Source organism: Vombatus ursinus, unplaced genomic scaffold (genome assembly GCF_900497805.2).
Source record: "Vombatus ursinus unplaced genomic scaffold, bare-nosed wombat genome assembly UNPS02014786.1, whole genome shotgun sequence".
Taxonomy (NCBI): domain Eukaryota; kingdom Metazoa; phylum Chordata; class Mammalia; order Diprotodontia; family Vombatidae; genus Vombatus; species Vombatus ursinus.
In genome coordinates, this window is record NW_020954564.1 from 28,918,468 (window position 1) to 28,943,449 (window position 24,982).

At 37.5% G+C, this 24,982-nt stretch overlaps 1 protein-coding gene across 2 annotated transcripts in view; it reads left to right on the plus strand.

Annotated features, from left to right (window-relative positions):
• Positions 1 to 14,147, plus strand: part of PHKB (phosphorylase kinase regulatory subunit beta) — a 231,278-nt gene extending 217,131 nt beyond the window's left edge. For both annotated transcript variants that reach the window (XM_027867903.1, XM_027867904.1), the window contains 4 exons: positions 3,811 to 3,940; positions 7,072 to 7,179; positions 12,102 to 12,242; positions 13,170 to 14,147. In XM_027867903.1, coding sequence (XP_027723704.1) covers positions 3,811 to 3,940; positions 7,072 to 7,179; positions 12,102 to 12,242; positions 13,170 to 13,307 — 517 coding nt within the window. In that variant the 3' untranslated portion in view covers positions 13,308 to 14,147. The remainder of the gene's footprint in view (positions 1 to 3,810; positions 3,941 to 7,071; positions 7,180 to 12,101; positions 12,243 to 13,169) is intronic.
• The last annotated feature ends 10,835 nt before the right edge of the window (positions 14,148 to 24,982 follow it).

A 24,982-nucleotide genomic window follows, 5' to 3' on the forward strand; every position in this document is an offset into this window, starting at 1 on the left:
GATAGATAGATAGATAGATAGATAGATAGATAGATAGATAGATAGATAGATAGCCTGAATGAATAAACAAACCCATAAGAATAGTCTGCATTTCAGAGTTAAAAGCAAACAAACAAACCAGATTCAAATTATCATGTGCTTCATATAGAAGTAGGACCAAGAGTAGCTCAGGCCTGGATAAGTGTGACCTCACCAGACTCCTTTATGGCCCCAAGTAAAGTGAAGGGGAAAGATTTAAGTGGAAATGGGGGTGAGGGGTGGGGGTAAGGTCTTGAGCAACAGAGGGCAGAGAGAGAGAGAGAGAAAGAAATATCAAGTAGGAAAAGAGATTGAACAGCCCAGTTGAATTATTTTTCTCCAGACATAAATCAGAGACTTCCTGCCTTGTATTATGTTTGTGTGTTCTGTCTTTCCAAGGCAACCTTAGGCCTCGTGAGATTTAGAGAGGAACTTTTTTTTTAAAATATTTAAAAATATTCTTCTTCTGCTTTACTTATAGTAGGTACATAATAAAGGCAGATTTTTTTTATATTTTTCTTTTGCTGTACTTATAGTAGATACATCATAAAGGCAGATGTGACAACCCTCCTAAGTCTTCCCTTCTCCCAATTAAACATCCCCACTTCTTTCAACTTATCTACTCGAGCACTTTATATGACACAAACTCAGCTTTCCTGGTTTCATTCATCTAGACACTGCTTGGCATATGAAAGTCCTTCCTAAACTCTGACCCCCAGATCTGAACATAATACTCTAGATATGGTCTGACCAAAGAACAGCAGAGTGCCGCTATCCCCTCCTTATTTCAGGAAGGTATGCTTCTCTTGATGTAGTCTAAGATTGCATTGGCATATTTGGCTGCCACATTATGCTGCTGACTCTTAGTGAGTCTGCAGTCCACTGAAAAGCCCAGACTTTTTTCCAGACAAATTGATCTTTAATTTTTGGTCTTTGATTAGCCCACTCACATCTTGTACTTAGGAAATGAATTTTAAAAAAAATACCAATGTTAAGGGGCAGCTAGGTGGCCTATTGGATAGAGCCCCTGCCCTGAAATCAGGAGGACCTGACTTCAAATCCAGCCTCAGACACTTACTAGCTTTGTGACCCTGGGCAAGTCACTTAACACTGATTCCCTTCCACCCCCCCCAAAAAAATACAAATATAAGACTTTACATTGATCTTTGTGAAATTTCATCTTAATAATCTTAGCCTAGTGTTCTAGTTTGTAAAAAAAAAAGAAAATCTTTTTAGAACATGATTCTGTCATCCAGCGTGTTTCCTATCCTTCCACGCTATCTGAAAATTTGATGAATAAGCCATCTCTGTATTTTTCTAAGTCATTCTTGAAAATGTTAAACACTACCAGGCCAAGCAGAGATTCCTGGGGCACTCCACTGGAGACTTCATCCATACCTTCATTCAAGTCATTGATGAGAAATGTGTTCAGCACAGGACTAGAAACAAACTGGGGCAGCTAGGTGGCACAATGGATAGAGCACCGGCCCTGAAGTCAGGAGGACCTGGGTTCAAATCCAGCCTCAGACCAAACACTTGACACGTACTAGCTGTGTGACCTTGGGCAAGTCACTTAACCCCAACTGCCTTACCAAAAAAAACCCCACAAAAACAAAAAACAAACAAAAAAAAAACCAAACTGTACTGTAGATCTCCCTCCAAATTGCTATTTTTAAATTAATATTCTATCAATTTCCCCTCCCCTCCAAAAAAATAACAACTAGTATTATGACAGACCACACAGGTCAATTTCCATGAAACAAACAAACAAAAAAATAAAGCATAAGAATGATTGGGTCAAATATGAATGGCTTCTTAGAAAGCATATGCTAATATAAGCATGCTATTAAGATGTTATCTTAATGCCATAATCTGTTTCTCATCTATACTACATAGCACTTTATCAGACTCCTAACACAATGCAGGATTAGATCCATGCTATGGAGTCATCTTATAGATGACAGTACCTCATAATGAAAGTTTTTTTTAAAAAGTATTGCATTTTAATTAAATTCCCTTGGATAAAATAAAAGAATAGCCCCTCATTAATTCTTATTCTATGAAAATTGTAATATGATGTATTTCTCATTTAGTTCCTATATGAACAAAAATGTGTTTTGGAATTTATAATATCCGAGATGATGTTTTCTGCATTTGGAAACATTGCAGGTCATGACAGACTTCCTTGGGGTGAGGCAGATAACATATATCTCTCAGAGGGCATAAGCTTCTCTAAACTCCACTAGGTTAATAATCCTCGGATAGACACACAGTCCTCACCACGCCGCTGTTCAAAGCCTTTCAACTTGTTAGAACCTGCTTTCTGACCTTATACGTCACTACTATAGCCTTCCAAAACCCAGGACATGCAATACCACCATCCCTCCGCTTCCCGTAACTGGATAGAGCACTGGACCTGGAGTCAGGAAGTCTTAAATTCAAATCCAGCTTCAGATATTCACTGGTTGTATAGCCCTGGGCAAATCACGCATGACCTTTGTCTGCCTCAGTTTCCTCAACTGTAAAATGAGAATAATAATAGCACCTACTTCCCAGGGCTTTTGTGAGGTTCAAATGAGGTATGGTTTAGGACTTTGCAAACCTTAAAGCACTATGTAAAAGCTAACTTATCACTATTATTATTATTATTAGTATACTGAGTGTTTTATCATTTAACCTACCACCGAAGTTCTCCTTCTGTACCTCCTTATAACATGGGATAACCTTGAGTTCTTGCAGATTGCCTGCCAAATTACAGCTTCACCAGCCTCTAGTCATCAATAAAGTTTTCATTAAGCATCTTGGTACAAAGGCTTTGTGGCTTTCATTTGAAGACCAGCCCAAGTGTAGAAAGATGCTTTGCTAGAGGATGAATCACTGAGTTGTAAATAATTTTATGCAGAGCAACTTAGACCACCCAGGAAGAGGTCATGGGAGATACCCCCACAAATGAAGTCAGATCTTTCAAAGTATTAAAGTGTATTATTGAGAATAAGGACTCACTCAACTAAAGCAGGAGACCCAGAGGTGCAATTGACTGCCCGCTAATTGTGATACAAAGTGATAATAATATTTTGTTTAGTATTTATGTGGCATTTGTTTAGTATTTATGTGGCTCTTGAAGGTTGACAAAAGGCTTTCTTCACAATAAGACTGTCCTAGGTAGGGCAAGCGTTGGTATCCCCTTTTTGTAAATGGGGAAATTGAGATTCAGAAAAGTAAAATTATTTTCCCACAGTCAATACAACTAATAAGTATTAGAATGATAACTTCAACCCAAGTCTTAAGATAAAATGTTTTTCTATTACACTACAGTGTTGATTTTCTAGAATTGGATGTATTGCTGTATTTAGGCAGAACGAAGCCTTGCCAAGGTTTAAATCAAAAGTATCCTTGTACTGTTTGTTCTATTCTCATAATTCTGTACTTGTGGGTATGCTATTAATAAAATTTGTTTATGTTAATATTGCTTCCCTTTATTTAAAACAACAACACTAGTTTAAATGTTAAAATCTTTGAACCATTTAGTGAGAGGCCTAGTACCTTATTAAAGAATAACACTTCACCTACTAAATTTTTTAAGGTCTTGGGGATTTTTTTTTTGTCTCCCACAAACTCTGCTTTTATTATAAAATATTTATTGTTCCTAGGAACACATAGTAGATATGCATCATTGATGGATTTTGTCTTTTATTGCTCACCCTACTGGCACAATTAATTCATATAGCAAAGCTAGCATTGGAAAATAACAAGTTTGTCTTTGAATCCTGAGCATTTTTCTTTGGTCTGCAGATGTTGGCTGAATAGGCGTCAAATCGATGGTTCCCTAAATAGAACACCCATGGGCTTCTATGACAGGGTGTGGCAGATCCTGGAGAGAACACCCAATGGTATCATTGTTGCTGGAAAGCATTTGCCCCAGGTAAAGTCCTGACGTATTTATGTGTGGGATTTCTCATGTGACGCTAGACAATAAAGACATGAACCTTAAATAAATGGTGGCATTCTTTTTCCCATCTATAGCACAAATAACCTTTCTATTCCTGGAATTTTAACTGAATTTAAAAGAAAATCTCCAGGAGTGCAGAAAAGAGGAAATATTGAAAAATAAGAAATCTAACACATTATTTTGAGCTGTTTTTCCCTGATCTGAATTACTTTTTTTCTCTTTTTTTCTATTGGAAAGTGAACCTTGCTTTACAAAATAGATTTGAGAAGTTCTTTGTATACCCCACTTTTCTAAATAAAAATGTATTTCATATGCGTTAGATTTCTGTTTAAAGGAATCTTTTGGTAACTTTTCACAAAACAACCAGCTACTGCTTAATTTATTCTTTTGTATCTTTGGAATTTATAACATAATATTTGCTTAAAGCAAGGAAAGCTTGCATGCCCATGGCTAATCTCTTATAAGCTCTCTCTGTTAATGAAAGTTTTCATCTACTTATATGTTCTGATAAAGCAGGTACTTGTGGCAGACCCTGTGAATGAGGAACTACTATTCCCTAGTTGTAACTTTGTACTTTGGGGACAATGTTAACTATTTAAAGCTTTTAGGATCTTTTTTCAATATGCTGGAGAAGTAACTGTGGAGCTAAGAACTTATGTATGTATTCTGATCCCATAGTTGATAATAAAATGATGATGATGATGATGATGATGATGATGATGATGATGATGATGATGTTACACACATGATCAAATAATTACATATTAGAAAAATAGAGTGCCATGTTTGGATGGGGAAAATTGCAACAAAACTCATTTTGCTGGATCTAGAGAGAATACCCAATGGTATCATGGAAATGGAAAGCATTTGCCCCAGATAAAATGCTGATGTATTTATATATGGGATCTCTCATGTGAGGCTAGACAATAAGGACATGAACCTTAAATAAATGGTGGCATTCTTTTTCCCATCTACAGCACAAATAACCTTTCCACTCCTGGAATTTTAACTGAATTTAAAGGAAAGTTTCTAGGAGTACAGAAAAGAGGAAATGTAAGGAAATGTAAAGCAGTGTACTTTTTTTTCTTCTTATGTGCTAGGTTATAATAGATTGGTTTTTTTTTTAATTTTAAAAATAAGTTATGATGCACTTAACTTCAAGCAACAAAACCAAAGGAGATACATACGCATTTACAACTCTTTGGGCTCCAAAATGAATTTTTATGCACAATCTGCACTTGACAGCTTATTAATTCCTTTTTCTATATCCCTTCATGCTCTAAGTTCATCTTTCTCTGTATTTGTGTATACATTTTTCCTTTCATGTTGTCATAGTATATATACTATTCTTATGGGTCTTCTTTATTTCAATTATTTTACATAAATAATTCCAAATTTTAAAAATATTTCTCATTTTTATTATTTTGATGACATTGTAGCATTCCGTTTGTAGTGGAATTGTAGTGAAGAATGCATTTTTTCATGTACCAACTATTGGATATTTAGGTTGCTTACAGTTATTTGTAATTACGAATAATATTGCTAAATTTATCTTTGAATAAATTCTTTTTTTTTCTTTGCGATGACAATTTAAAGTATAGTCTGAACACTGGAATTATTGAGTCAAAGGTTGTATTTATTTGTGTGATTCTAGTGTGCTAAAGGAGGCTTATGAATGTTAATACATTCAGCACAGTATTATTTATTTGGTTGTTCTCCTTACTGTTCCCAACCCTTTGTCACATTTGTGTAGAGAGCACAGTCCACTACACATGGGAACCTATTTTCCTTCCCTCAGTCTGTATGCATGCATGGAGATGAATGTGTTCAATAAAAATTGGTGGACCTGCTCACCCACTTCCTCAGCTCCCCTCAGAATATCACTTAAACTTTCCAGAAAATCAGGCAGTTGTACTCAGCCTGTTCCTATACTAAGTAGTGTCCTTTCTGTCAGCAGGAGAGAATGCTATTTCTTTGCTGACTCCAATTGCTGTACTCACACAGTGCATAGATTGACTTCATAGAACCCAATTCCTATGATACCATTTTTTCTTTCAAGGAAATGGAGGTGGGGCCAAGAAAAGCTGTTTTCTTTTTAAAACGATTTCATGCAGCTCCAGCAATTGTTACCAGGAAGCCGATTGGTTTTCATCATCTTAAATTTCTAGTATCTTATCTGGAATCTAGAGCAGAGACAGTGTAATACTGAGCAAAATAGCCCTGCTGACAAGTTGTTTTGAAGGGAACCTTTTACCTGGTTCCTGTTTGAGTAGAAACTATATGCAAACTTCACTAAGCTTATTGGTAAGTTTGCTGTAAGTGATCAGAGGAAATAAGAATAAATATATTTTGTCATTTCCAGTAATAGGTCTGGCACATTCTGCTTTCTGCCTAGGTGCCTTTAAAGGAGGCTCAGCCCCTACCAGAGTAAATTTTGTCTTGTGTTTTCTACGTTCATTTGACTTGATGTAAGGAGCAGAGGAAGATTCTGTCCATTGGACTTTCTTACCTTCCCAGATCCACTGATCCAATGCAGAAAGATTTCTTTTCATTTTGTTTCTCTGTGCTTATTTGCTGTTTCTAAAAATGAACCTATTTCTGCTTGTTTCTGACACTTTTTTGATGCAGTCCGCATAGAAACAGTCAACCCTTAGAATGATACAGATTCGATGGAAGTGACTTACAAGCAGAAGTTGAACAACAAGCTAAACCTCTTTGTTAATTCTGAAAACTAATACATGCCAATTAATTGTCTTAATTTTCTGGGCTTCTTTTTGTGTATGGAAGCAGCTTTCTAATATTACCCTTTCTACTAAAGCATTAAAAAAGTAGTAATTCTCTATCAAACACAGAATGCCAGAATTTGGGGGGAGGGGACCTGAGGGACCATCCCCAGGAATTTTAACTTATTACAATGGTTAGCAGGTTGGCTTTAGAATTTAATGGCTATAAAATACAACTGGTTTTTTTTTTACTATCAAAAGATACATTCTCTAAGTTTTCATGGAAAGGAAAATTATTGATTATAGAGTGAAGTGCTTTCATTAATTTAAAACCGCAAGAAAACAGTAGATAAGGAATTTTAATTTTTATTCTCTTTTCAGCAACCAACCCTGTCAGATATGACCATGTATGAAATGAATTTCTCCCTCCTTGTTGAAGACATATTGGGAAATATTGACCAGCCTAAATATAGACAGATCATTGTAGAGGTTTGTACTAACAAATCCATTGTATGAATGAAGAGTTTTCTGATCTCACTGAAAGAAAAACAAACAAATTTTAAAAAAAAACAAACAAACAGTATGGGAGTCTGACAAAAAAATTTCACAAGTGGGAAGAATTCTTTACCTTCAGAGGAGAAAATGGTAAATGCAAATTGCAGTGTTTTGAACCTTTCCATGAATTGTGTCAAAGGCACAAAGAATAAGTAAAACAACATTAAATCAAGCTTCTCCAGGGAGGAAAGGCTTTTTGGTCACATATACCTGTCTTCTCAGTAACATACAGATCAATAGCAAGCCCAGGAGGAGTGCCTAGCATGGTTCCTTGCACTTTATAGGTTTACAATAAGTGTTTGAAGAAATGAATGAAAATTTGTCATAACTATGACAGGAACAACTATTTTGAAATGACATGTATATAAATACACATACATGTGATGGTAAAAACATAATATGCCCCTTATATGCCATGCAACCAAGATTGGGGAATTAAGTAAATAACAGGAATGTCAGCCTCATTTTGCTTTCTATTTAGGGAAGCCACTATCCCCCTTACCCCCAAAGTCAGAACACACACTGCTGAGTCACTGCTCAGCGTGCCTTATCTCATGCAATATTAGCCTTCTCCCTCCTTCACTGGAGTTTGGGGAAATACTCATCCAAGCATAGATTCCTAAACTTTTATAACTGGAAAGGCCTTCAGAGGCCATCTAGTCTAATTCACTCTTTTTTTTTTAAAACAGAGCAGGGAAGCAACTTGCTTCTACCACAATCGTGTAGCAACCATTACACAAGTAGTAAATTGCAGAACCAGGATTCAGATCCTGGTCTTTTAACTCAAAATCCAATGGGTTTTTTCCCCTTACTCTGCCATGTTGTTTCAGTTGGGTTGTAGGTTCCCCTCCCCTTCTAAAGGCAGAAGCTGGGGAAGCCCTGGAAGGAATTGAAAGTATGTGTTCCTTTTCAAAACCATCAACTCTCAATACCTCCACAGCAAATGCCACAACACTCAGGAGTACTCAATACAGAAACTTTTTGTTGACTCTGTTGAGGGTACCTCATATGGGAACAAGGCATATTCCAGACACTGTAGCAGTGTTCAATTTATCATCATTTAAATTCTGCTTCATCTGTAGGGGCATTCAGGGTTCCCTCATTGGAAACCTTGAAATTCTGGAATTGCTTTCCACTTTGTATCATTATTGCTCTTGGACCCCCGTTCATTGTGAGGAAATGACGTAGGGGAAAACTTGGACTTATGTAAATGCTTTATTGACTTACATGGTTCTAACTACCCCCTGTGGAGAATATTCAGCACTTCATATTCACTCAGGTACATTCCTCCTTCCTCTCATCCCATGACACACAATGGCATCACTGTTCCCATAACCCTCTATAAATGCTACTCAAACAAGGGTCCAAAACACTCTACTTCTATTGTTGCTTATTTTCATCATAATGCCATTGGCCTATGTTGAGATATTCCTCCATATACCCAGGCCAAACTTGGGAGGGCAGACTTTGTCTTCCTGTCAGTGGGTACTCTCCAGCAATCTTCACCAATATCCGGTAGCTGAAATTACTATGAACATCTGGGTGACAATTGCCTGCTTCCCTTGTCCCCCTTCCCTCAGATCTGCTTATGTCCAGTGATTCTCATTTATGACTCAGCTCCAAGGACACTTTTTCATCAGCACTAATAAGGCAGGCAGTTCTAAAGATATGCTACTTGTATCAAAGTAAGACCCTAAATATATAGAGTTCCTTGGGCCTGCTGGCCCATCAACCATTTTTCCCCTGTTCCTCGGTGCTACTGCTTCTCCTGCAGATAATTTCCTTAGCCACCCTAACAATCAGCACAAATTAAAGACTCTCACAGTTGGAAAGGACCTCAGAAACCAGCTGGCCCAACCCATATCTAATTAAGACTCCCTAGTGCAACATTTTCAATAAGTGGTCATCAATGTTTGCTTGAAGGCCAGTAGAAGTTCCCAAACTCATTTGGCCTACCACCTCCTTTAAAAAAAAAAAGTTACTCAGTACCCCTCTGGAAATCTACTTTCTTTAAACCTTTAATGGTTTTTTTTAAAAATTTGCATCATTTCAAACTACTACCGCCCCCCTGGATCATTTCAGCACCTTCCTCAGGGCGGTATCACCCACTTTGGGAACCTATGCTCTAGATGACTGACTATGGCATGTATACTGTTGGCTCTCTTAATGCAGCCTAAGATCACATGAGCATTTGTGACTTCCATGTCACACTGTTGACACAAATGCAATCTACCAAGACCTCCAGACTTTTTTTTAATAGATGAACAACCACTGAGCCATGCCTCCCCATATATATGTCAAGTAGATATTTTATATATGTCAAGTTGATTTTTATGCCATATTTTATCCTAATTAGAGTACATCTTATATTTAGCCCATTGTTGTATCCCATCAAATTCTTTTTGGATCTTGACTATTGTCCTACACATTACCTATACCTCCTAACTCTGTGTGATCTACAAGTCTGATAAGCATGTGACCTGTGCCTTTATTCAAGTCTTTGCTTAAACCATAACTATTCCGAGGCAAATCACAGATTGTTGGGGGCACTCCACGAGAGTGAAGCACTCCCAAATTTGAGCACTACCTCAAATCTGAAATTAAACTATTAATAAATTGATTCTGGTTCTTTTCATTCAAGTAATTCCAAGTCCTCTTAATTGTGGTAGCATCAGCTCTCATCTTTCCATTTTGTCCATATAGAATAGCATGAGAGACTTTGTAAGTTTCATACTAAGTTTTAGATAAGTTGCAATCTGTAATGATGAAATGAGTTTCCACACGGGGGGTCCCTGGCACTGATAAAAATCACAGTCTGGACAAGAAAAAAATTAAGACATCAAAAATGGGATCAATGGCACATCATGGTCCTGTAACAATTCCATGAGAAGCACTTGAGCAATACAGAGGGGTTCTTAGCTATCCTGCAGAAAAGAACAATGAAGGGATAGGACAGGATGATGCTCATGGACAACAGAACAGGAGAATTAATCAATTCTTACTTTATTTTCTCTGTGAAGGAAAATGACTTTCACACTAAAAAGAATTTGTTAAATTTTAGTTTAACTGTGTCTATAGCATTCTCCTAATTTACCAGTCTTTTAACCTTAAAAAATAAAGAAATGAGCTTAGGCTGGCATGACTTGTCCTCCATGAAGCCTCACTGAACTTTTGGTGATTGCCTCTTCTTTTTCTAATTGTTAAGTAACCCTCCCTTTAGTAATACACTCTAGAATTTTGCCCAGAATCAAAACTCAGCTCACTGACCTGTAATGTAATCAATTTGCAAAATCCACTTTCTTCCCTATTTTAAAAATCTGAAAATTTGTCTTTTTGAAGCTTTGCAGCATTCCCATTTTCCATGATCATTCACTTGCTCTATTCACATCTGCCAGTTCTGTGGTACCCTGGGATGTAGTTTGTGTGGCCTGGTGACTCAAACTCATCAAGAGAATAGCTAGGTATTCACTTATTTCACTCTTTGTCTTGGGTTTCAAATCCTTATTCATCATTTTTAGTCTGTCCTTTTTAGTGTGAAAATCATCTTCCTTTATAGAAAAAACAAAGTAAGAATTGAGCAGCTCTCCTGTCATAGTGTTCTATGAGCATCTTCTGGTCCTATACCCTCATTGATTTTCTTTTCTCCAGGATAACTAAAAATCCTTTTTTTGTGTATTACTTTAGCACTTATCATGTTATTGTTATAGAACTCTGTTTTTGATGTCTTTACTGGGTGTTGTTGTTGTTGTTGGGTTGGGTTGGGTTTTTTTTTGTGCAGACTGATTTTTACCAGTGCCAGGAACCCCCAGTGTGGAAACTTATTCCAGCGATACCAGATCACAACTTGTCTGTATCTTAGCATCTTAGTGAGTCCTGAGAGGTTGAGTGACTTTCCCATGGTGACACAGCTAGTATATATCAGAAACAGGATGCCAGATGAATTCCAATTAGGAATTCTGAAGCCTCATTCTAATTCCACAGATGCACAGTGTGGCTCAAGTATAACAACAGCCATGGCACAGAGACAATTCCTTTCCTGTAATAATTACAGCTTAAACTAGCTAGTACCAATGCAAGCAAATATATTTTAAACAACAGGATAAAAACATTAAACTAATAGAGTCTTTACATTTACACTACATGGTGGTCATAGATAAGCACATTTAGGTATAGGACACCAGTACAGGTACCTTTAATCTTACTATGCAGAAAACCACATTTGGAGTGGAGGAGATGACTTCCCACAGAATTACATTAATTGTAGTAAGGACATTACGGCCCTAGGCTCCTACTTGTAGCTAAACACTGCTTTCTTCTCCCACATCTGTATCCCCAAAATGAACAAAATTGGCCTAATATGGCTTTGCTCCAAGCCAAATTCCCCTTTAATGAAGCAGGCTTCCTCCACCCACCTTGTTGCACTCTTCTCTTGTGTCTTGGACATATTATTTGTTGTACCCAATAAGCAATTGTTAAATTGAATCCAATTCTCCATGTCAAAAGGCACTGAAACCTATTTAATTCATCATCTTTTCAAAGTCACAGGATGCCCCCAAAAGCCTACGAAGGGTTCTGATACTGTGTGCGGATTGTCAGTCTCTATGTCCTAGAGTTTAGTACACTTTCTTCAGGATCAAGGAAGTTGTTTTCCTGTTGGTTTGAGAAAATTAAAAATTCCTCCAAATTGAAGGGACTTAATGATCTGCATGCTGGGTTAGAAAAATTTCCCAGGTGGCCCTTTAGAACTTTGCAAATAATCTCATAAGATAGCCCATTTCAGAATCTCATAAAAATACATTTGGAACAGGTCATTTTTATGTGGCACAAAACAGACTCAATGCCTTTGTCTCTTCTAGTTATTAATGGTTGTATCAATTGTACTGGAAAGAAACCCTGAGCTAGAATTTCAAGATAAAGTGGATCTGGACAAATTAGTTAAAGAAGCATTTAATGATTTTCAGAAAGACCAGAGCATACTAAAGGAAGCTGAAAAACAGGTAAGTAAAATAAATAATTGTGGAGGGCATGATGTCATCCAAACTCTTGATTCCTGAACAAACATTTTAATCCATGAAACAGATTCACAGAAATGCCAGTGGCATGCATGTTTTAAATGGTCTTTAATTTCTATGTAGTCATGTTTTCCTAAACCAGTAAGATGAAGAATTAGCATCACCTTAAGCAATAATCAGTCTGTGAAACTCTGAATAAAAGCCATCTAAAATGAAGAAAAGTCCCTTTATGTTTAGCCATTATAATTATTTATTATGCAGAAGAGTTGTAGATTTGAGGAGGCTGTTAAATTAAGTTCTGGGTGAGAGGATGTTGGGAATGGGGATTTCTACTATTATAGAACATAACCCCTTTGAGCCTCCCTGTTTAATATACTTTGTACTTATCTGCAGAAATTCTACATAAGGAAACACAAATGATCAGTAAACAGGAAAACAAATGTAGTGACTTCTATTTGCTCTGTAGACTACTCAGTAATGTCAGAAGGCAAGGACTTGAGAAATAACAATAACAACAGTAACAGCTAGCATCTCTGTCTCTTAGCTTCCTTCAAGTCCCAGCTAAATCCCACCTTCTACAGGAAGTGTTTCCCAATCCCTTTTAATCCTAATGCCTTTCCTCTGCTGATTATTTCCTATTTATCCTGTGTATAGCTTATTTGTACATATTTATATGTTGTCTCTTCTCCATTAGGTTATAAGCTCCTTGAGGGCAGGAACTGACTTTGCCTTTCTTTGTATTCCCAACACTTAATACAGTGCCTGGCACATAGTAGGCTCTTAATAAATGCTTATTTGATGACTGACATTTGTATAGTGTTTCTTCTCCCTTACCCATCTAGGTTGGTTTTTATGTTTATCCTATCAGCCCTTTATAAAATAAAATCAAACTGTTTGCTTGCTGTTTTACAGGATGACATGACTTCCTTTTACAACACTCCACCACTGGGAAAAAGAGGAACGTGCAGTTACTTGACAAAAGTTGTGATGAACCTGTTGCTGGAAGGGGAAGTCAAGCCAAGCAGTGATGACCCCTGTATAGTTAGCTAACAAAGAGAGTAGAAGGTACTTTGTTTAGCAAGATAACATTTTTCAGTGTTGGCATTGACAGACATGTTTCCTTTGAAGCTTAACTCCAGACAATCCTGTATCTGTTTACTTATTGCTAGTGAGATCTTTACCATACCTCCATTTAAATTATTTGGGATACTGCATGGAACTGCTAGTTAAATTTATAGTTAAGAAATGCTTTTAATCAACAGAAGTATTCTTGAGGCCATCATGACAATAGTCATGTTCACTGGAGGGCAGAAATCATGTAGCTTGAAAATTAAATTCTGCACATTGCATGATTATACAATTAATGAAAATGAAACTTTGATATTATATTAAGTTCCCTGAGCTTATGGTCATAATTAGGTAATGTGCCAATAAATAAAAAGCTTACCCAACAGTTTTGTGTGAATATTAAAAGAATTTGTGAGAATGATAAATTTTTCTTTTACCCATGAGCATTATCATGATAGATGTTAATATAAATTTAAAATCAGAGTAAGTTAACAATATCTTCATGTCAAAGATGACATTAATCATGTGTGAAATACACAGAAGCTATTGTAAAATTTTTACTTTGTGAAAATCAATGTGGTTTTATATTTGTATTTCTTGGCATGGGGAAAAGAGTTAAACACAAAGTAATCATGAATCTGTACTTCCCAAAACGTTCTCTTCAAATTTCAGTTATATTTAGGACTTTTATGGAGTTGTTCAGAAGTTTGTGTAACTGTGGGACTCTATACGCAGTGTATACTGGTAAAAATTAATCAAAACTCATTAAATAGTTTTTGTGTTTAATAAATTACATTCAGGCAACCTTCTGTTTCATGAAAATGTCTTTGTCAGAGCTAAATATTTTTATTTATTTGATAATGACTTTAGATGAAATGTAAGAGAATCAGTGGTACACATACAAACCAATTCACACCAGCAGAACTCATTTCACCAGCAATTCACACCAGCAGAACTCATTTCTCTTTTTCCATCTTAGAGCCTAAATGTATTATACAAAAAGACAATTGTATTCTCCTACCAAATTGACTAAAGTGATGCCTTCTCAAGTATAAGATAAAGATTTGAATTGTATTAAATTATTCATTCTTAAATAGCATGCAAGTGTATCAAAATAAATAATAGTACATTAGGTTGTATTTTAACAGATGGGACTTGAGGGAAGTGATTGGCAAATCACCACAACTGTATAACTATTAAGAGGAGAACCAGGAGATGAAGCAGTTTCCATAGTTTTCTTAGAATTTAGATTTAAAGAACCATAGAGATAATTTTCTCTAAACCCCCTATTTTGTTAATAAGGGAACTGAGGCCCAGAGTTTGTTCCTGGAAAGTCCAGAATGCTTTCCATTAAACACTTGTTGAAATTTAAAGGAAAATTAACTATGTTGATAGTTTAAAATAAATATATGATTGGCTAAGTAGAGTCCCCAAATAATATCAGATACTATTTGCAAATGTACATTTCTTGAATTGCCCATAAGAGATGAACTTTTAGGGTTTTTTTTTCTAACTAGTTGTTTAAATGTTAGATTTTCAAAATTCATGGTCATAAGGAAGAGATTTTCTTATTGTGTTAAAGAAGTAATTTGGAATATATGCAACATATGCATCCATATTATATTTTTGTGAAATTAAGAATTTATTATCTTGAAAGATCTCTCTTGATATCAGTAAACATTGAGATTCATACCTTTCTGGAAGTCAGTATCCCCATCCTAATTAGAGAAAGGGAACATAGGGATCCTCTGAACTTTTAGTCTCATTTGGCCTATAGAATCAAAACATTTTAACAGATGCACTAGAAACTGAGTGAAAATATTAGCACATTTATCCAAGCATGACAAGATTTAAATCTGATTTACAGTTTCCTCTACCACCATGGCAGATTCACTGAATATATGTTTATTTTACAGAATAATACCTGTTAGAAACTCCTGAAATGAATAGCAACTTAAATTACACTTTGCTTAGTACCACACAAGAAATTTATGGCTTCTCCCACATTTTGTGCCATTTTGTCTAATAGCTCTCAATGTCACGTTTCAGCTTCTACCATCTAAGGTCTGGGATGTGATGGCCTGTGCTGTTAAGCTCACTTGTACTGTAAATGACCAGCTTGCTGTTCATCATGAGACTGCTCAGATCCCTGTTCTTAAGATGATAAAAAATAGGCTTAAAGACCTGTTTTTTCCCTCTAAGGAAAACATAAAACCTGTACCAAGAATAAAGGTGGATGGGAGGTGGTAAAATGCATTGTTTGACTGAATTGATAAATTTGAATTGAGGGAATAGAAAGTGAAGATCTCATAGCCCTTCCCTGCCCCTCAGTGGCAGGCAGAGCCAACCTAAGCTATGTGTCCAAGTTTGTTCACACCTGAAGATTAATTTCCCTGAATTATGGGATTGGCCTGTAACAAAATGAGATGATTTATGCAAAAGGACTTTGTAAACATAAAGGAAAGCTATTTATCTGTTTTTCTACTTGCACATAAGTTATTTCCCACCTTTTAAAATATGATCTCATTGTCTATGGGTTCCATTTCAAATTTAAATCAGATATAATTTCAATACTTCAAGCTTTTCAACCCTGAAAAATGACCGAGTAGTATTATTTCAAGTTGCCTCAAAGAAATAACAAATCTGCCTCCTTTCATAGACCTGGGAATGAATGCAATTATCTCTTGTTCTCACATAACCCTGCAGCATCCATTGTGTATCAGCCCCAGTCTTTACACTCTCATGTGATATGAGGTGACTTTTGACATGTACATTGAGAACAGGGAGCATCATAAGGCAGAGACTGTTCAGGCCAATAAAGGTCCAAGGAGCTGTTGGCCTAAGAGAATGGAGCTGGAATTTGTAAGCCTCAGAATAATAAATGCTTTTCCATCTACAGCAATTTTCTCTCCCCTTATGTAATAATGTCAAGAAATATAGCTACCCTAATAGAGGAACAGATTACAGCTATATCTTCCTAAAACACTCAGGGGTCCTAGAAAGTACTAGAATTCACAGGGTATGTGTCTTTTAGTCTCTTTTATTAAGCCCACAATAAAATGAAAGTGGAGAAACTCTATCATGTTAGAGTCACTCATCACCAGCTACCCAACGTAGCATGTTAATGGGCTGAAGTCTGAGGATACACAATTAGCTCTTCTCCCTTGCCAGGATCACTGGTGTGAACTTGCCGGAGTAGCAAGCTTAAGTGGCAATTGGGGTTCAAATACTAGGTGACCCACTAGTGAAAATGATGGGTTCAAGTGGAGTTTAGATCATTTTGAGAAGCGTTTGCTTTTCATTTCTGAGGGTACTGTAATCAAAAACCTTTCATGCAAAGAGCTTCTCTGGCTCCTTCAGTTTCAACTGGGTCTTGATGGAGAAATTGCAGGTTACAAAAGCACAGATGATGACCTGAGAACTTGGCAGTGTAGATAAGCTTCCAGCTTGGTCAGTCTTACTGCCTTAATCTCTGAACTGGAAAGAACATCCTGCTTTTCTGATGAGAAGAATCTGAGCAAAAGTAGCCTGCTTTGAATTAGACTGTTTCTTGTCTCCTCTTCATTTTGCTCAAAAGAGGCAAAGTTTGAAGAACTCTTGATTGGTTCAGTCATTTTCAGTTGTGTCTGACTCTTTGTGACCCCATTTGGTGTTTCCTTGGTACAGATACTGGAGTACTTTGCCATTTTATTCTCTAGCTCATTTTACATATGAAGAAACTGAGGCAAGCCAGATTCGAATTCAAGATGATGAGTCTTTCTGACTCCAGGTGCAGTGCTCTATCCACTGCACCAACAACTTCATTTTGCTTGAAAGATGAGACAGTGTTTGAAGAACTCTTAATTTATGAGAATCCAATTTAATATTCAAATGTTTTTTCTATATTTGTCTTTTTGTTCTCTAACCCTGTGATAAAGGACATGAATGAATATTTTATTATTGCCATCATTATTTTATGGTTTAATGAGTGAGGGTTGCCAAGTTAATAGACTGTCATTATTCTACTGATTTTTTTTAATCTCATTAGCATGGATACTCCCTCCATTGGGGCAGATCACAATCCGGCCTTTCCTTCTTATCTCCTGCAATTCTTGCCCATGTCCCCCACAGGACCACTACAGAGATTCTACCTGATTTAAGGGAGGCCTTCCTATGGTTCTTTTAATATATTGTGGCTACCAATGTAACATTCAAGCTGTCCATCTGTTCTCCTTTATTCTCAATTCATAACTGTTCTACTTCCGTTCCTGTCATACATGTCTTTGATGCCAATAAAATATCACTGTTTAATATTCAATATTTGGCCTGTACACAATCTGTTTACCTTGATAGGTCTTCTTCCTGCTACCTAACTGTGAGAAATCCTCATGGCTTAATTTCTTCGCTCTGTCCAGCCGTAACTATACCCTCCTTCCTTCCAGCTCTCCAATAAGCATTATCTTCCTTCCTTCATTAGAATGTAAACTCCTTAAGGGCAAGAACTGCCTAATTTTTTCATGTAATTCATATGCCTAATATTTCATATTCATTTGCATCTCTAGCACTTAGGACAGTGCCTAACACATAGAAATATTAATGAATGATTTATCTATTCACATATCTATCTCTTCATTCTATCCATGAGCTTATACATTCTTATGGCTTCAAATATTGCTAGATTAATGCTAGATTAATAACTCTCAAGTGTCTGTTTCATATCATGTATCTTCTGTTGTCCACTGGTCATTTTCAGCTTCTCAAACTCTACAACAGCTTCTTTGATGTCCTTGCTGCCTTATCTTTCTCTTCACCTCATCTTGCATACATAGACTAATCTTCCTTCAACATCCCTTTAATCATGTCAATGAAGATGTATTGAGCACCTACTATGTGCTGGGCACTGTGCTCTAAGTTATTTTGCCTGGCTTTCAATCTGCTTCCACTCTATCTCTCTAGGCTTAATTCCCAGGACTCCCTAAAACACACTCTTTGCTCCAAGGCTGTGAATCCTATGTGCTCATTCAGGTCCTTCTTCCTTTACTCATCTTAGTCCCACACATGGAATGCCTTTCTTATTCTTCTCTTTCAAAATATCAATCCTTTGAGAGCTAGTTTAGTCCCACTTTCTCCACCATATAGTCTCCCATTTTCAATTCTCCAGTGAGCATTGACCTCTCCATTTCCTGAACTGTTTCAGCATTTCATACCTTTCCACACTTAATATGCTGTCCTGAGTTGTGTACTAATTATTTCACAAAAATGTATCTTGTGTCTTCAGTTAAATCATAATTCCCTTGTGGGCTGAGAACTTAAACTTTTTCTCCATTCATTTCTTCTCAGCAAATGACACATTTGTCTGGGCTCTGGTTATCAATTAGAAATCACCCTCTACCAAGCAAATCATAAGCTATTTTGCAATTCATAGTTTTAGTGATTTGCCTGGGGCATAGAGATGTTTACTGACTTGCCCAGAAACACAAAGCCAGTATGTGACATGGGCAATCCTTGAACCTAGGTATTTCTTAATTCTGAAGCCAACTCACCATTATTCCATGCTACTACATTTGACAAATAGTTAGGACTCAATAAATGTTTGTTGATTGGTTGAAATGTAGCATAAATAAACATAATGGGTGGGATGTTTGACCATATGACAAAAAAGGAAGGCATTCAACTCCCATTGTCTCTATTTTGGGGTCTGCCTCAGAATCTTCTGTGGGACTTTGGAAAAGTTAATAAATTTCTGAGGGGCCTCCAAAATGAAGAATTGCCCAGGATGCAAGAGGGCAATGAGTTAAGATCTATGCTAGTAGTTTCTGAGTCATGCGAGCAACAAGATGGCAGATTAGACATTTTGTCTGATCCCCATGACATCTCCATAACTGAAGTTTTGTGCCAGAGATAAAGCAACTTCAGCTACTTCCATGGTTTAGGACATCCATAATCCAAAAGAAAGTTAAAAAAACAAAACCCAGGAACTGAAGCTGACTGACTGAGTGAGCACCCCTCCCCCACCAGCCATCCTATCAGCAGCCAGGCCACACTAGCAGAAACAGGGTAATGACACAAGCTTACATCAAAATCCACCCCTGCGTCTTGTTCCCACCTCTTTTTCCAGAGTCACTGAGACCCTGGCTCCAGTCTGTGAAAGTTTGCTTGACCTTTGACAGCCAGGTTGGCCATAGCCCTTCAGGAGCAAAAGACTCCTGGGAGCTGCAACCAGCAACATCATTGCAAAGCTCTGAACTGCCAGTACTCAGGAAAGTAGGCTCTGAATTGCTGGTGCTAGACCAGAGAACTAAGGAACAGAGAGAATGGGACAGGTCACCAGCATAGGACACAATGCATGTGGAGAGATGTGCTGTACTCCACCAAGGCTGTGGAAAAGAGCACAGCATCCATCTGAAGTCAGTTTTGACCATCCAAAAGTCAACTGGGGCAGAGACCTCAGCTAATGAGCTATGAATTGCTCAGTGTGGAAGGAAACTGGGATGTTTTGAGATCTAGCCCTTAAGAAAAACATAATCAGAAGGGAAGGAGTCAGGAGATGAGTAATAAGGAAAACAAAGAAGGAAAAAAGACAAAGTATTTAAGATTTCAGGAAAAAGAAATATCAAAGATATTGAACACAAACAAATAGATCAACAGAAAAAAAAAAGTTATAGAAGGAAATATGGCCTCCAGATCTAGTAAATGAGTTCAGGCATCTATGAATAAATACTGCAAAATGAAGGAATATGATCCAACACTTGATAAGACAGAGGGCCATGTACATTTTGAGAACATGGAATCACAACACATTGTTTCTGAATTTAAAAGACTAGATAATTATGAGAGCAGATTTTATGTCCTGCATAACAAAAATAATGAACAGAAAAGAAAAATTTGAATTTGCAATGTCAAGCCACACCAAAGAAACAAAAAAGAATAGGTTAGAAATGCTAATACATAGAAGTGAAGGACACATAGAAGAAGAGAAGCAAAAAACAAGAATATAAAAATAAAATAAGCTCACTATACAAGCAAAACATACTGTTTTCAAAGACAGGATGCATAAAGATAACTAAGGATCATCGGTTTCCCGGAAGAGCACAACAGGACAAAAACCTTTAAACTGTGAGGAAATAATAGGAGAGAACTTCTCAGTACTTCTGAATGCAAAAAATAGAATTTTTTTTTTTGGCTAGGCAATGGGCTTAAGTGACTTGCCCAGGGTCACAGAGCTAGTAAGTGTTATGTGTTTGAGGCCAGATTTGAACTCAGGTCCTCCTGAATCCAGGGCTGGTGCTCTATCCACTGCACTACCTAGCTGCCCCAGGAGTTCTTAATCTTTATGTTATGAGCTTCTTTGGTAGTCTAGTGAAGTCTATGGTCCCTTTCTCACAATAAAATTTTTAAATGTATAAAATAAAACACATAGGATTACAAAGAAAACCAACTATGTTGAAATATATTTATTAAAATATTTTTATAAACAAATATATGGTCCCCAGGTTAGTAATCTTTTTAGGAGAGGAAGTACCTATGTTGATGAGTTCAAATCTAAATAAAAATAAGTAAATTTTTTTCACATTATTTAATCTGGAAAATGGGAGTAAAATGCAAATAGTATTTATGAAAATAACTGATGAATGATTATAGCCATTTGAAAGCATAAAGCTCTAAATTCTAACTTGGTAAAATTAGCTTTGTAGGCACATACTGTAGATTGAAGGCTTTACACAAATTAATAATACAAGTGATTTTTCAACTTCAACAGAACAGGGAAGTAAATATCTGAAAGTAGCAAAGTCAGCAGTTGGTTAAGTGGTTCTCTGAGATGCATCAAGGATGGTGCCATTAATTTTCTCAGCTGTGGAGGAGGATCCTGACATGATTCCTTCTGCTTTTGGCCCAGAGCCCTATATCCTCAATAGGAATGAAGTTGGCAGTTATTTCAGCAAAACAACATTTAACCAATGAAATATTCTTTAAATTCTTCCCAATGGAAAACTAAAGCAATGAGAGCTAGTAAAAAGGCTGGCAAGGAGGCAGGAGACCTAGGTTTTAGTCATTAGCTGTATGACCTTGGAAAATTTGCTTAATCTCTCCAGGTCTGGTTCCCCTAAGATTAAGTGAACTTTGCTCATGTTTCTATAGCAATTCATGATTTACAAAGCATTTCCCCCCACAGAAATGCTGTAAGGTAAGTAATTCTTTCATCATTACCCCCATTTTAGAGTTGAGGAAACTGGGAGGCACAAAGAAATGCCCTAAATCACACACCTTGAAAGTAACAGATTGGACTTAAACCCAGATCTGCCCCCAGATCCAGCATTCTTTACACCCCATCATGTGACCCCTGCTCACCCCTCCCCCATCCCTTAGTTGAGGGCTAGTTACCAGCTACAGCTAACCTCTATGTAGGTCATAGGATTGTTGTGAGAATGTACTTACTGTGAAGATATGTTGTTGTGAGGATATAGCTTAGATGTGAAAACTCTTTGAAAAAAGTGTTTGTTGATGAATGATATATAATGTTATGTAGTACAGTATAATTATTGCACATATGGTTCTGTGTGTAATTCTGTGATATGATCAGTTATATATAAGAATGTATAGGGACAAGACTGAACCTCTAAGTTCATTGGTATGAGAAATGCCTAGTGTACTGAGAGGGTGACTTGCCCAGAGTTATACCACTAGAACGTGTCAAAGGTAGGACCCAAATCCAAGGTGTCTGGGCTTTTAGGTGGGCCTTCTATCCACTATGCCATGCTACCTCTCCAATAAGTAGCATTTATGTGAAGATACTGTCTTTTTGTTTTTCTATAATGCACATTGATTTGCATATATTGTTATTCATATTAGTACAATGATAATAAAATGGAGCATCCCCAAACTGCACAATTATATTAGTTTTAGATGAGTCTTTGTTAGCCAACCCCTGCTGGCAAACTTCATAATTGTTCAAAACAATATTTTTAATTTGTAGTGCTTTCTTCTTTTTTCACAGTTTTTTTTTACATTAATTGGCCCATTTTGTAGTCACAATAATCCTATGAGGTGTGCAAGGATTGAGGTGTGCAAGGATTGATGTTTTCACCTTCTGTTTACAGATATGGAAGCTACAGCTCAGGGTGGTATGAATGGATGGTCCAATTCCTTGCAAGCCAATCATTTGCAGGCATTCTTGATGAACTATCCTTTTACCCTACTCTGCCCTCCCCCATTACCCTTAGAAGCTTTGCTTGGCTAAGTTGTACCTTTGTATAGGTATGCTTGATAGGGCATCCTCTCTCTCCTCTGCCCCACAGCTCTGATGCAGAGTGAGGGAAGGTGGGGAAGGAATGCTGAAGGCGTACAAAATGATTCTACATTCTACAGAATAAATTAGTCATTAGTCAGGGAGAGACTGGGCTCTTAGACAGAAAAATAGCCCTTTCCAAGACTCTATGTGGCAGGCACTATGCTAAGCTCTGGGATACCAAAGAAGCAAATAGCAGACCCTGCCCTCAAAGAGCTTACTCTCTAATGAGGGAGACCACATTCATGCAAATATATACAATGAGTCATATATAGGATAAAGAGGAAATAATTAACAGAGGGAAGGCATTAGAATTAAAGAGGTGTACAGCTAGGTGGTGCAGTGGATAGAGCACCAGCCTTGGAGTCAGAAAGACCTGAGTTCAAATCCAGCCTCAGACACTTGACACTTACTAGCTGTGTGACTCTGGGCAGATCACTTAACCCCATTGCCTAGCCAAAAAAATAAAAAAGAATTAAGAGGGCCTGAGGAAAGCTTTCTCTAAAAGATGAGATTTTTAGTTGGGACTTAAAAAAGGTTACAGTTAAGTTGCCAGAGCTGAGAGATGAAATGCCTTATTTGGGAAACAGCCAGAATGCCAGTGTCACATGAAGGGTACATGTCAAGGAGTATAGTGTAAGAAGACTGGAAAGGTGGGAGGGGACTGGGTTCTGAATGCCAAACAGAGGATTTTGTGTTTGATCCTGGAGGCAATAGGGAGCCCCTAGAATTTATTGAGTAGAGGGGTGACATGATTGGACCTGTGCTTTAGGAAAATCACTTTGGTGGCTGAGTAGATTGGAGGCAGGAGAGACTTGAGGCAGGTAGATCCACTAGCAGGCTAATGCCATGGTACAGTCTTGAGAAGATTAGGGCACTAGAATGGTGGCAGCATCAGAGGAGAGAAAGGGGTGTGATTGAGAGATATTGCAGAAGTGAAATCAATAGTTCTTGGCAACAGATTTGGTTGAGAGTGAGGAATCCAAAATGACTCCTAGGTTGGGATCCTGAGGGACTGGGAGGATGGATCAGGGCCCTCTGCCCTGATCTGAAGCATCTCTCCTTCATCTCTCATGCCACATTTGTGTTGTCATGGTATGTTTCCCTAGTGAAGGGTGGTTGTATATTTAGATACTTTAAGAAGGTACTAGATGGCAGGCCTGGTATTCTCACACTTTCAAGAAAAAGACTCAGCCTTATCTGTGGCGGAGCTGAGGAAAGGATAATGGTATTATGCCCTGTGATGAATGCACTTGTCTATGGGGAGCTAAACTGACACCCATGCTAAGAGAACAACCCTTGGGTGGGAAGCTAGAAAAACCACTTCCTGAGGTCAGTGGCTGTAATTCGAGATGCTATTTTCTGTGTTTAAAAAAATCTTCACAGGACAAAAAAGATAAATTTTGTCCAAATCCCTGTGACATCTTGAATAGGAAACAGTGCTCACAAAATGCTTTATGTTTCACTGATTTGGTTTCCAAATGTCCATTTCCTGTTGTGACTGAAACCAAGGCTTGTTTCATAACCATGGTGGGCTGGCTCTCCTGGATGAATTTGGCCCCAGAAAAGTTTCATTTCATTTCAGGGGGGAAAACTTAGTGACTTTCAATTTCATCTCAAACAGTGTGCCTTCTCCTTAGGATAATGACTATGGATTGCCATTGCCCTGAAAAAGATGGAAAGCAGTGACCCAGCAGTAGGGGGGCCAATAATCCATTTAAGTAAGGCAGCATTCAGAGGGGATAACAAAGAACTGGGCACAGCTGACTCTGTTGCATACCAGTATAAAGTACACTTCCTAGGGAAAGCAAATGAGGGGTAACTAGTACACTGCGTGAATATTCCATCTCTCCAATATTAAAATCAATGTCTGTTTCTGGATATCAGTTCCACAGAGGGACCACTATGGAAACCCAGTGACTGGCAGCAATCAGTTAATCATGTTAAGGACCATGGGTCTTCTCTAATTCAGTCTGACCACAACCCTGTGCTCTCTAAAAAGCATTAACCCTGATTTCTGATGGGCTTAAATTTGCCATCTACATTTTTAAAGCAAAATCAAATCATGTGTTTTCTAACTGGAGCATAATCTGTCTAGTTTGGCATCAATGAGCCTAAAACAAAGGGAGAAGGAGATGGAATCAAATTGTGCCAATTCCCTTCCCTTACTCTTCTTTCCTGCGTGTATATGGTTCCAGGTTTAGGCTATGGCAAAGCACATGACTGAGAAAAAAGGACTAGGTCTGATTTTCATCCCTGATGTAGGTAGAACCAGGGAGGCAAAGTCCATTTCTCCCTTTATCCTTCAGGTCCTCCCTGTGCGTGTTCCTCTGATCAGCAGCAGCAATATCACTGTGACTCTTAAATTACAGTCTACACATAGACAGCATGA